Raw genomic sequence first — 13,966 nt, 5'->3', positions numbered from 1 at the left:
AATGGAAACAATAAAGGTTGTCGTAGCAAAAAAAAAAAAAAAAAAAAAAAGGCAATATAAAAGATTTAGAAGTCCACTAGTTATGTGTTTGGCTGACTATCTGCTTCCAGCAACTTGTGGAACAGGAATAAGTCAGGAACACAAAAATTGGGCATCTCCGGCAGGGACCTTGGTGTCAGAGAAGATGTAAAATTGACAGGAAGGCACACCCACATTAATCCATCATGGTAGAAAATGTATTGAACATTCATTCAGTATCTTCAGATGGAATACCTGATTTAGTTTTCAGTTTAAAGGAATTGGCCTCTGTGCTGTATAGTCTTTTGCTCTAAATAAGAATAATAATGAATGAAGTAGGTGGGGGGAGGGGAATCACTCCCATCCAGTTTCACATATACTTAACAAACTAGCTGATACCATTTCAAGAATCCAGTGATTCCCTATCCTTAGGGTACTTTTTCTGGACAGCACTATATATTATATATATTTCAGTCTGTTCTCACTATTCTTTTTTGTCATTGTTTCCCCCAGAGATGTTAGTTATACCTGAAATAAACAAGTGCCTCTTTTTGCTTCTTCTTGATGTCTTTTTTTGACAATGTGGACCACCTCACTCTTCTGGAACAGAATCTTCTCTTGGCTTCCCTCGGTATAGTTAGTTGTAGCTGTCCTCCTCCCTGACCTATCAGTTGTTTGTTTATTTCACTGGTTTCTCTTCCTGTTAATGTCCTCCTGCTGTTTTTAATCCTGAGCACTCAGCCATTTTCTCTTTACCGTGTCTTCCTTAAAAGAATCCTATAAAGATGTTGCTTCTGCTTTTACTACTGCACAGCTTTTTCCACACTTACGCCTCTAACCTTGCCTTCTCTCCTGATCTCCAGTCTAGTACTTAAAAAAATCTTACATGTTTTCACTTCTACGTATGTGATGTTTAACTTAGTTTCCACAGTAAAGTGATTCCTTCCCTTGTTTTTATTGGCACTGGGTTTTCCCAGTTTTCCCCCTTTTCATCATTATCAACACAATTCTTTGTTCGACTACCACTGTCCAAACAATTGAGCTTAATCTATAGAATGGTTAACCAATCTCTGAATGCTAGATTCTTAAATCCTTCAAAAAGACTTTTTAAAGGATGTTGACAAGAGCCATGTTTAAAAGTACTAGTAAAGAATGGGTTTTACATTTATATATGTTGGGGAAAAAATAGAAAAGAGAATATTTTGTGACATGTGGAAATGGTATGAAATTAAAATTTTCAGATTGTTTTTGACAAAGACTGTTATGTCCTAAGTCTAAAATGTTTACTATGTGATTCTTCTCAGAAAAAGTTTGCTGACCCTTGGTTTAAAAGATTAGTTTCCAATTTGTTAAAACAACAAATTCAAAACTCTGGTTTGTCCTCAAGCTTTTAAGAAGCAAGGTGGTTACACACCCATGAAACCACAATCATTTCCATCACCCCAGAAGATTCCTAGGCCCACCTGCAGAACATCTCTCCCTCCTGGCAACCACTGGTCTGTTTTCTGTCTCTCTATATAAATTTGTATGTTCTAGGATTTTGTGTCAATAGAGTGCGTACTCATTTGTGTCTGGCTTTTTTTACCCAGCATATTGATTTTGAGATTCATTGATGTTGTTATGTGTATCAATAGTTTTTTTTTTTTTCTATGTTTATTTATTTTTGAGAGAGAGAGCAAGTGGGGAGGGGGAAACAGAGAGGAGAGAGAGAATCCCAAGCAAACTCTGTGCTGTCAGTGCAGAGCCTAGCTTGGAGCTCATTCCCACAAACCGTGGGCTGAGCTGAAATCAAGAGACAGATGCTTAACTGACTGAGCCACCCAGGCGCCCCAGTAGTTTGTTCCTTTTTTTTTTTTTTGAGGTTTTTTTTTTGAGGTTTATTGTATAATAATTGACAAATAAGATTGTAAGATACCTATAGTGTATATCATGGCAGTTTGATATACATATACACATCAGCAATGGACCATTTTGACTCATGTCTGTAGTTGGCTGGACACTTTGCAAACTTTTTACCATTAGACAAAACTAAAAGCAAACTTTTGAATAATCTTTTCTGCATAGAAAAACCAACCAGAGAGCATAAAGACAATTTACTAATTATTTTGTTACTGTTGTTGTTGTTATTATTCATATTATTTCCATGTGCAAACTTTGAGTATTTCCAGTGCCTGTGGCAGAGGTTTCTCAGAATAAACCAAAAATAGGTTCAAATTATATTCTTAAAGAGTACTTATAGATATAACAAGATTTAAATAAATAATCATGGTGCAGTTTGGTATTTTTATCATCTTAATTTAAAAAATATGTTTTACATTCAAAATTTCTTCCAACTGGATTCTCTTCACCTCTTCTTATTAAAACCATAAAAAAATTATTCTGATTCCAAACCTCCTCTACATTATTTAGTTCCATCTCTCTACTATTATGACCACCTCTAGCCTTCTCTATCCCTCAGTCCTACCACCCAATTCAATCTGTACTTCTGAAATTTTTCTAATCTGGGGGCTCTCAAAGCAGGGAGTTACTGGGGTCAGGGATTTGTGTTCTTATAACAACACACACACACATAAACACACACACATACACACCTTAATTTTTCTTCTGTCTTGGCAGAAATAGTCTGGCTCCTGATAAGTAATATGACTGATAAGTGTTCCATGCTTTGAAACTTAACAGAAGCATGATGAACAATAAGAGTGTCAGAGATGAACCTTCTTCTTTAGAAGAAGGTTCAAGAGAAAAGGCTGAAGGAACAGGGATCATGTCTGGAGATAAGATTGCTGAGGCAAAACCTAATAATTGTCTTTTGTTTCATGAATATTTATCACAAAGAAACCTGACCAATGTTTCTTGTGTCCATTAAGTGACATGCAGGGAAATACGTCCTTAAACTGTAGGTAGAAACTTTGCCTGAAAACATAATCTTGTCTGTACTCTAGATATATATGGTAAAAAGCATACAGAATTGTTATTCCTGGGGCGCCAGGGTGGCTCAGTCGGTTGAGCGTCCGACTTTGGCCCAGATCCTGATCTCAGAGTTTGTTGGCTCAAGCCCCGCATCCGGCTCTGTGCTGACAGCTCAGAGCCTGGAGCCTGCTTCTGATTCTTTGACTCCCTCTCTCTCTGAGCCTCCCCCACTCACGATCTGACTCTGTCTCTCAAAAACAGATTAAAATGTTAAAAAAAAGAAAGAAAGAAACTTGTTTTTTTAAAAAAAGAATTGTTATTCCTAAGAATTACAAAATTTAGAACAGACATCTTTCTGGGCACCTCAGTAGCTTAGTTGGTTGTGCATCCAGCTTTGGCTCATGTCATGATCTTGTGGTTCATGAGATCAAGATCCACATCAGGCTCACTGCTGTCAGCGCAGAGCTCGCTTCAGATCCTCTGTCCCCCTCTCTCTGCCACTCGCCGCTTGTGCTCTCTCAAAAATAAATTTAAAACATGAAAAAAAAAGAACGGTCATCTTTCCAAGTCCAAACCTTGAAAGTGAAGGCCTGCTAACCAATATTTTAGTCATAGACATGTGTGAAGTCAACAAACTAAGCCAACTGAAAATGTATTGACTCTACTAGTTCTGAATAGATAATGTCCCTTAAAATGGTAAGAAATTTTAGAACCTAACGTAACCCATGGTGAACACTAGGTCATTGCCTATCCCATCCAAATAATTTGTAAAAACATTCAGGTAATAAATATTCTCATAGACTTCTAAGTATTTCAATTGTGCTGACTAACCAATGTCCATCAAGATGAACTTGCTTGTTTCCTTTCTCTGTATATTTAATGCACACATCAGATTGTAGATTCTTATTATAAATAACATCAACAAAAGCCACTGCAACTGAAAAAAAAGAGATAAAAAAATAAGAGGCTAGGAACGATGCAATTCCTACTTATCTCATACCTAAAATAATGTACAAATGCACAAATACTGGATTTATCTTTTCAGTGCTGTCACTGGCATGAAATCCATTGTCTTTGCTGCCAAGTCACTAGCGATATGAAACAGCAGTAGGTCTGCAGCCCACGAGCATGCGAAGGCAGAAACAAGAGATCAACAGAGACTTTTCAGGGTTGTCTGCCAAGGGAAGAGCAAAAGCAGAAAGCTGTGAAGTCCTTTGAGAGGAAGTGGCCGCAAGAAGCAGCAGCAGCAATATACAAACCAGCCCCAGCAGAGAAGCCAGAGACAGCCAGAAAGTCACCTGAGAGCTAAGCACCAAGCAAGCCCACCACCAGAGGGGCACCAGCCCAAAAAAGCAGAGACCCAGCCAGGAGTGGATACTTGCTTCTCCCATGAGGGTGTCTTGGCAATGTAACTAACATGTGAAATGGAAAGACCAAACCAAAACAAAATTTTATTGAGCGTCTACCAGATCACTTAACTATAGTGAGAGAAACAGAGGACTAAAATCAACACATGCCTCAGACCCACGTTTGTCCCCACCCCCATCCCACTCTCGCCCCTGCTGATATTTAAAAACCATAATCTCTTCACAAATATTTCTTAAGCTCCTTTTGTGTGCCAGGGTCCACGCTGCAAATTTAAAGTATAATGGTGAACTGGACATAGTCTCTTGCTTTCTAGGAGGGTAAAGTTTAATGGAAGATACTCTTTTGTTTTGTTTTTTTTTTTATCACAAATTTGTGATTTTTTTCAGCTGAAAACTGAATTTTAATGAAGATTTCATTTCTCAAATTCCCTTGTCCTGCATCATTTTGTGCACTTTCTTAGACTATCTAAAAGATAACTGGTTTTATATAGGCCATTTGTAAAGCCTCCACAAAAATGTGGAGATTTTGAAATTGCACATTTTCCCTGTGGCTCCAAAAACATTATACCTATTATTTTAATATCTCTATGCTTCAGTTTTTAAAATGTGGAAAAGAAAAACAAAAAATTATCCACATGTCCATGTTCCCATTATATACAATTCATCTGTATTAACCCATTATATAGAATTGATCTTTGTTAATATACTGACAAATTTGCTTGTAGTTAAAAAAATTACTATTTGGAAAAAATGGTAAATATTTACTATAAAGAATTGAAACAGAATAAAAGCATAAAGATTAAAAAGTTTTTTTTTTTTTTAAATTTTTTTTTTCAACGTTTATTTTTATTTTTGGGACAGAGAGAGACAGAGCATGAACGGGGGAGGGGCAGAGAGAGAGGGAGACACAGAATCAGAAACAGGCTCCAGGCTCTGAGCCCTCAGCCCAGAGCCTGACGCGGGGCTCGAACTCCCGGACCGCGAGATCGTGACCTGGCTGAAGTCGGACGCTTAACCGACTGCGCCACCCAGGCGCCCCTAAAAAGTTTTTTTAAAGTAATCTCTACAGCCAACATGAAGTTCAAACTCATGACCGCAAGATCAAGAGTCACCTGCTCTTACTTTATGAGCCACGCAGGCACCCCAAGGTTAAAAACCTTTAAAATGACTTCAAAAATAATCCTCATTAACCTTAGGTGACCATAACAGAAACAGTGATGGCCAGGAATTTTCAAAATTCTATAGCAAAAAACACAAATCCAAAAAGCTTAAGAGAACCCCCAACAAAGAAAATTATACCCAGGTATATCACAGACTCTTGAAAGTCTAAATAGAAAATCATGGGGACAGCTTGGGGAAGTAAAGGGAACATCGCATACAAAAAAAAAGAAAAAGGTAAAAACAAACACTATTCTCATCAGAAACCTTGGAAACCAGAAGACAGTATAATGATATCTTCAAAGTCCCCAGACAAACAAAAAACCTGTTAACCTAGAATTCCGTATCTGGTGGAAATATTCCCCTAAAATGATAATGCGGGGTGCCTGGGTGGCTCCATCGGTTAAGCGTCCAACTTCGGCTCAGATCATGATCTCACAGTTCGTGAGTTAGAGCCCCACGTCGGGCTCAGTGCTGACAGCTCAGAGCCTAGACCCTGCTTCAGATTCTGTGTCTCCCTCTCTCTCTGCCCCTCCCCCATTCACACTCTTTGTGTCTCTCTCTCTCTGTCTCTCAAATATAAAACATTAAAAATAATAATAATGAAGATGGAACAAAGACATTTCCAGGCAGACAAAAGTTGAAAGAATTTATTTCTAACATATCTGAACTCTAAGAAATGCTAAAAAGTTCTGCAGGCTAGAAGGAAAGGGAAGTGATATGGGCAAATCCTGTTCCAAAGAAAGGAATGAAGGGGCGCCTGGGCGGCGCAGTCAGTTGAGCGTCCGACTTCAGCCAGGTCACGATCTCGCGGTCCGTGAGTTCGAGCCCCGCGTCAGGCTCTGGGCTGATGGCTCAGAGCCTGGAGCCTGTTTCCGATTCTGTGTCTCCCTCTCTCTCTGCCCCTCCCCCGTTCATGCTCTGTCTCTCTCTGTCCCAAAAATAAATAAACGTTGAAAAAAAAAAAAAAATTCAAAGAAAGGAATGAAGAGCACCAGAAAGAGCAAATGAGGCATTAAAAACAAAGGATCATTTTTAAAATCATTCCCACTTTATACATACATATGTCATTAAGTCTCTTTGAATACCATTGGCTATTTAAAAATAAAAGTAACATTAAGTGCACATCATTCTAGACACGTTTTTTGGAATACTAAATACGATTGGATGTCTAATTACAAGTAAATTTTAAACTATGTGACCATATTATATTTGCTGTAATATACAAAACTAAATTTATTTGAAAATTTAATTAGAAAAACTAAAATGGAAGAGGAGTAATTGTTGAATTTCAAAAAATTGTTCTATACCACAAATATAGATATACTAGGTAGGGGTGCCTGGCTGGATCCTTTGGAGGAACATGTGACTCTTGATCTAAGGGTTGTGAGTTCAAGCCCCAAGTTGGGGCATAGAGCTTACTTTAAGAAAAAAGAAGACAGGGGCGCCTGGGTGGCGCAGTCGGTTAAGCGTCCGGCTTCAGCCAGGTCACGATCTTGCGGTCCGTGAGTTCGAGCCCCGCGTCAGGCTCTGGGCTGATGGCTCGGAGCCTGGAGCCTGTTTCCGATTCTGTGTCTCCCTCTCTCTCTGCCCCTCCCCCGTTCATGCTCTGTCTCTCTCTGTCCCAAAAATAAATTAAAAAATGTTGAAAAAAAAAATTTAAAAAAAAAGAAAAAAGAAGACAAGAAATTATAAATACATTAAAGGATTAGAGGGGTGCCTGGGTGGCTCTGTCAGTTAAGCATCTGACTCTTGATTTTGGCTCAGATCGTGATCTATCGGTTTGTTGGATTGAGCCCAAGTCAAGCTCTGCACCAACAGTGCAGAACCTGCTTGGGATTCTCTCTCTTCTCTCTCTCTGTGCCCCCACCCCAGCTCTTTCACTCTTTCTATCTCAAAATTAAAAAAAAATTTTTTTTAATGATTAGAATCACTGTTTTTTATTACCTAGGTATTTCAATTTTATAGTATTGATTGACAACATGCTGTAAAAGATGGAATCATGAATAATCATGTCTCCCATCTCCTCTATCCCAACCTTAGGAACTTTCTTAGTTAATATTATCTTTTTAGGTTGTCTAGACTTAACTTTTTCATTTGACTCTCTAATTCTCATAATTTTGTTAAGTATTGGTTTTATATCTAAATGCATAGATATATAGGTCTTTTTACATGATCCTTTTTTTTTTTTTTTTTTCAAGTTTATTTTAGAGAGAGGGAGAGAGAATCCTATGCAGGCTCCAGACTGCTAGGTCGGAGCCCAACACAGGGCTCAAAGCCCTGAGATCAAGAGTTAGATACCCAACTGACTGAGCCACCCAGGCACCCCACATGATCCTTTTGCCATCTTTGTACTGAATTCTGTTTTTTCTTCAGTATGGGCAATTCATCTCTTTATTGGTTATATTTTATTATCATGTAGTTTGGGTTACCTCCACCCAAGAGGATACATGGATGTTGCATTCCCAGCATATTTTTTTAATGGTTGATAATTTCAAATGCTCTATTGGCTGAGTATAATATTCTTGGACCACTTTTTCCCCTCAGAACTTAATAGATATTGTTCCATTGTCTTTTAGCACTACTAGTTGATGTAAAGAAGTCTGAAGAAAGCCTAAAATTTACCACTTAGTCACAGATTGGCTTTTTTTCTGCTTGAATATCTTAAAGTTTAAAACTTAGTAAGGCTATGATTTGGTATTAAGGAATCTGTATCAAAATTTCCCTGGTACATGGTATTATACTTTCAATCTGAAGGTTCAGTTATTTTTTTCTTTTACAAGAAATTATTATTATATTAATATTATGTCTTTTTATTCATCTTCAGTTATTCTTTGGATTCCCCTTTTCAAGTATAGCAATGAACAATTCTTGAGTATTTTTTTCCCTATTAGCTTCTGTAATTCCTTTAATCTTTGTCTTTTTCATCTTAGTTCACTGGACTTTATATTAGCAAAATCCCCTTTATTTTCAAACTCTCTGAATCATAGTGCCAACTACTAACAGCACAGTAGTTCAACTTTTGTGGTTACAGTGAGATGTGTGGTGTCTGTAAGACCAATTTCTCATTACCTGTGGAACTCTAGCTTTTTATTCCTCAAATATTTAAGTGCTGGCACTTCTATAAACTTTACATTTTAGTGTCTAGACATTTAATTCTTTGTGTTTTAATGCCAGGCTAGGCACTATCACCTGCATATTTTTATCATGTATCATTGGCCAAAACTCTTTGCCAGAAACTGAAATAAATATTAGAAGTAGAGGTTGTGTGGAGTCAGTATGTCAGGTTGCTGAACACATTTAGCTCAGTATCTGTGAGAGCTCTTTTTGGATGGGTGTGTTAATGTTCACTGGTGGAGGACACAGTGTAAGGTCTGTCACACTTTGTGTGGAACGTGGAAAAAATAGTGAGCTGATGTTTCGCTTTATTTAGAGCCGATTTAAAATTAAAGAAATGGGACTGGGCAGCTGTTTTTAAATGGGCTCATTGAATGCATTTGATTTTTTCACCACTTTTTTATAACCTGAAGGAATTATGGGAAGGGCGAGGCAGAGACAAAGGGGATTGCCGACGGTGACAGCTTGCATGCAGTTACGGTTTGAATACCTGGATTCTACCTTCTTGTGAGATCTTTTTACAAGTCCTGCCAAGATTAACTGCTCCTGTTTGAAGGCTGTATCGTAGTCCTCAGAGGGAGGCACTTTCAGATTGAAGATGAGTTCTCCAAATCAGCACGAAGCCCTAAGACTTCACTTCCTTCAGGAGCAGGCAGCTTAATCAACTTGCTGTTTTACCCGGTTCTCCATCTTCCTCTCGGGAAGATCTGTCAAATAGCAAAGATGATTCTTTCCCACCTTAATGGAACTGATAGATATCACTGAGTTAAGCAGCCACATCTCCTATACTTATTTTCCTCTTTGATCATATTAGGAGAATCTTTTAACTCCTTTAGACATTATGGTCTGTTTGTGTCTCACTGAATGTTTGCCAATAAGTTTAAATGCCTGAATCAAAAAAATAAAATAAAATAAAAAATTGGCCATAGTAGGTATGGTTCATCCAGATACAATCTAACTAAAGACCTTCAAAACATTTTTCATCATTGTAGTAGGAGATCCAACAAAATTATCAAAATAGCAATGCGCAGAAAGAATTCCCTTCTGTCACCCTTCCCTGAGTAAAGCATAGGAACAACAGGTGGATGGATTATATAGGTCTTGCTTCTAAACGAAGTTAACCTATTATTTTGTAAGGTATTGTTGTCTCTGTGAGCAACTTGAGAGTAGGAATCTGATGTTTTCTCCTTGCATCTCAGTGCCTGACAGTGCACATATAGTGGGTGGTCAGCATTTTGGATTGAACACTTGAGATTCTAGATTCTCTGTTACGTTATTTTACAGACCAGCATATAAGGGAGAGCCTGGGATTGAAACATGCAGTGTTTAGGAAAGGAACTTGTTTTTACTCTGAGGTCAGAAATCTCCATGGCTGAGTACTTTAGATAAAGAAGCTCCCTTTTCTGTATTTGCCCAGCCTGGGCCGGACCCAGGCAAATGTCACACGATCTACATTTAAACATTCTTTTCTTTTCTAAAATGTTTATGTTTCCTGGGGGCACATCTAAAAGATTCAAAGTATTAGCTGTATATGTATTCTTTTAAGAAAAGGAAAAAAAAACACATGTAATTTTCACATGCAAGTTATTTTCAGCAGGCAGTTCCTTTCCTGAAGCACAAAAGGCTAGATATAAAAACAAACAAGAGAGAATGTGCTGTTTTAACAAATGGGTCCTTAGAGATGGATTTTAAAACATGGTTTTTGTTTCCTGATCTAGCTTTTACCCTATCACTTCGTAACACTTAGAGAAATCCTGAAATAAATCAGAGACATTCTCACAGTTTTTAAGGCTGACAGTTTAATTTTTTTCCTGTTTTGTCTATTGCTGTGGCCAATTTAATTAGGTCATACCCATGTGAAAAATTACTTGTTCAAGAAAAATTTTGGACGTGTGTGTGTGTTTTCAGGAAGATTTATTTCTGCTAACGTTTATATCATCATTTGCACGTGAAACTAATTCACTTAACTACATAACTTAAAATACTAATGTTGCTCAAAAACAAACAAAACAACCCTAATTCAAAAGGAAACATGTTTCTGTTAGTAACTTTATATTGTGGTTAAGGTAATTATACTTAAAAATATTTTTAGCAGGTGAACCACTGATTTTAAAACATATCTGTTAATTATACAGATTGGATACCAACTCTGGAAGGGGGAGAAAGACCTAATTTATGGCAGTATTCTAGAAATGGCAACATAGCTCACATGCTAGCATGCCCATCATGCAGACTGTTCGAATTTCATTTTATTAAAAATTCATTGTCATTCTTATGCCTTGAGTATTTTCTAACAGACACTTTGCTCTTTATACCAGCAGATACAAGTTTCAAGCCCACAAGTATATTATTTGCATTATTGCTTCCATACTCCTAGAAATGTCATGAACCATGTGAGAATGCAAGCTTCACAAAACGAAGAAACTTACTCGTATTTCATGAACAATGTTAACATTAACTCCTTTTCTTCTTTAATAAGCTTGCTTTCATTTTTGTGGATTAATGTAAGAATTTTCATAACTAAGGAGATTCTAATTTGCTTCCAAAACTTAAACACCAAGATTAACAGATACAAAAGCCACAATTTAACATATTTTATTGGCCGAGAATAAAGGTCAAAATTACCAAGCATTATAGAAGCACCATTAGAAGTATACAGTAGATCCCTTGTAGAAATCATGAAGGACAGCCAGTGTAGGCCATGTCTGGAACACAAATGCAAAATCTGAGTTGCTCTCTGTGACGGAAGCAGAGCAATTGTCAAGAGCTTGACTAGGTTGCCAAAGAATTTAAAGGGCCAGCAGATCTTTAAGAACTCACAAGATAGCTTTGTTGTCTCCTGGAACGTTCGCTGAGAAGCAAGGCACGCTAAATACCAAGCAATTCACAGAATTCCTCTGAGTCCCTACCCAGTGATGCTGTTTTCAAATGAAATAAGTCAGTGAGCTGTATAAACAAAATCAGAAGGTTCAATTAGTACTGCCCTTCTGGAAGTCTACCTCACTTCAACCATTTTGCTAGGAAAAAAATGAGAACAAGTGAGATCCATGGGAAAAGAGTAATTTTCTGGAGGGCAAGAGGTTTGCTTTCTATAACAAAAAGGTACACGGCTAATCAGATATGCGTCTGCAGTTTGTTTTCACATATTTGTAGGGCTAGATTTCAGAGTCACTTTTGTTTTAATCAAGAAAAAAATGTGTTGGTTTTTTTGTTTTGTTTTGGTTTGTTTTTAGTGAGGGGGCACTTTTCCCAAATAACATTGGAAAACTTTTTTGTGACATCCAGAAATTTACAGTGGCGCCTTGCTAGCCTTGTAACATGTTCTGTAATTCCCAGCTTCAGGTAGAATTTGAATGCTTGTAGAAAATCCGGCTATGCTTACAACCACCTTTATTTTTCAGCTGCGGTAGCCGGATTTCCTTTAACAAACTAGTGTTATTTTCTTTTGCAGGGACTTTATGTTTTTGTGGTTTATTTCATTCTGCACAACCAGACGTGCTGCCCTATGAAGGCCAGCTACACAGTGGAAATGAATGGACACCCTGGACCCAGCACAGCCTTCTTCACACCAGGGAGTGGCATGCCTCCTGCTGGAGGGGAAATCAGCAAGTCCACGCAGAACCTTATCAGTGCTATGGAGGAGGTGCCTGCTCTTGCCTTTGCTCTTGCAGTTGCTCACGTTCTCCCCTCCCTCCCTGCCTCCCCTTCCCTCCTCCTTTCTCCCTTCTGTACCCATCTCCCCCTCTCTTCCCACCTCTCCCTCTTTCTCTCTCCCTCCCCCTTTCCCTGTCCACCTCCACCTCAAGATGATTGCAGGTTAAAAGGTACTGTGTGACTTTTAAATCCCTCTCCTGGGAACAGCCTCTGATCAGTGGTATTTGATTGGCTTACTGTGGTATCATGCCTGTTACCTAATTCTTTTTTTCCCTGCCCTGTGAGCTAAACTAACCAGCGATTTGTACTGGGAAGTCAGAACATAATTTGTCGTCTCTTTCTTCAAAATCTTCCTAATTTAAAATGGCAGTGACTGGATGTGCTTTGGAAATGTTTTTTTTAAATACTGTTCTTCCTAAAAATACGTCCTTCACTCTCTTTCTTCACCCATCCCAGCTCATTACTTGGATCCCAGCAAATACTCAGTGAAAAGAAAAGAGGCTAAAACTCTTTTTAAGTACCAGAAAATATTTTAGGGCAAAAGCTTGGAAAAGGGCTTCAGCAGCACTGCTAGAAAAATCTATCCAGGATGTCCTCTGTGATATCCACTTCCCACTGTTCTTTGCATTCTGTCCTCATCATTTTGCTTTCCCCTGTCTAAATCACATTGTCACCAATCTGTCAGTAATGCTACCCATAGCACTGGGACCAATGCTCAAAGTTTAAACTTACATGAAGACATTTGTCCAGGAAGAGATAGTATGCAGGTCCCTGACCATTTCTACAGTGCCAGAAGCATGCTTGCTTATTGCTCCTTACATAACTCACATTGCTGTCTTTGTATTAAAGAGCCAAGGGCAAGGGCACCTGCGTGGTGGCCAGTTAAGCATCGGACTCTTGTTTTAGGCTCAGGTCATGATCTCAAGGTTCCTGAGTTTGGTTCCTGAGTTCGAACCCCATGTTGGACTCAGTGCTGATGGCACAGAGTCCGCTTGAGATTCTCTCTCTCTCCTTCTCTTTCTGCCCATCTCCTGCTTGTGCTGTCTCTGTCTCTCTCAAAATAAGTAAATAAACATTTTAAAAAAGGAAAACCAAGGGAAACAGTATTTGTGTTTGCATCCTGAAATCTGGCAAGAAATCAAAGTGCATCTGTCTGAAAAGGTAATGGTTTATTGATAGGTAAGTAGGTAAATAGGTAGGTAGGTATGTAGATAGATAATCTACCTGCTCAGTGATATTTTTTGTCTCCCATGTTAAATGTTGAAAGGATTTTATTCATGTCAGGTTAAAATTAAAATAGGTAAGTGATCACAAGTATATTTAAGAATAGGGATATGTCTTTAGTACCCTTACATGTTTAGAAATCTAGTGCCATTTCTATATCCCCAAAGTTGTTAAAATGGAATTGTTTTCACATTGTAGTTGGTACCAATAGAAATGGATACTTTTTTTTTTTTTTTAATGTTTATTTATTTTTGAGACATAGAGAGACAGAGCATCTACAGGGGTGGGTCAGAGAGAGAGGGAGACACAGAATCGGAAGCAGGCTCCAGGCTCTGAGCTGTCAGCACAGAGCCTGGCGCGGGGCTCAAACTCACGGACCGCGAGATCATGACCTGAGCCGAAGTTGGAAGCTTAACCGACTGAGCCACCCAGGCACCCCAGAAATGGATACTTTTAGAACCAACGATTCAGGAGTGAATCTTTAAAAAAAAAAAAAATGTTTTTTTGTCTTTGTTGTT

The 13,966-nt window shown here is 38.3% G+C and overlaps 1 protein-coding gene across 4 annotated transcripts in view; it reads left to right on the top strand.

The window, feature by feature from the left end:
- ADGRV1 (adhesion G protein-coupled receptor V1) overlaps nt 1-13,966 on the top strand; it is a 567,138-nt gene that overhangs the window by 542,648 nt on the left and 10,524 nt on the right. For all 4 annotated transcript variants that reach the window (XM_086696839.1, XM_086696829.1, XM_086696845.1 and 1 more), the window contains one exon: nt 12,022-12,213. In XM_086696839.1, coding sequence (XP_086552965.1) covers nt 12,022-12,213 — 192 coding nt within the window. The remainder of the gene's footprint in view (nt 1-12,021; nt 12,214-13,966) is intronic.

The sequence above is a fragment of the Puma concolor genome, chromosome A1, assembly GCF_028749965.1.
Source record: "Puma concolor isolate L17-30 chromosome A1, mPumCon1.1.hap2, whole genome shotgun sequence".
NCBI classification, from domain to species: domain Eukaryota; kingdom Metazoa; phylum Chordata; class Mammalia; order Carnivora; family Felidae; genus Puma; species Puma concolor.
The sequence above is the reverse complement of the archived record's forward strand: the minus strand, read 5'-3'. Positions and strand labels throughout refer to the sequence as shown.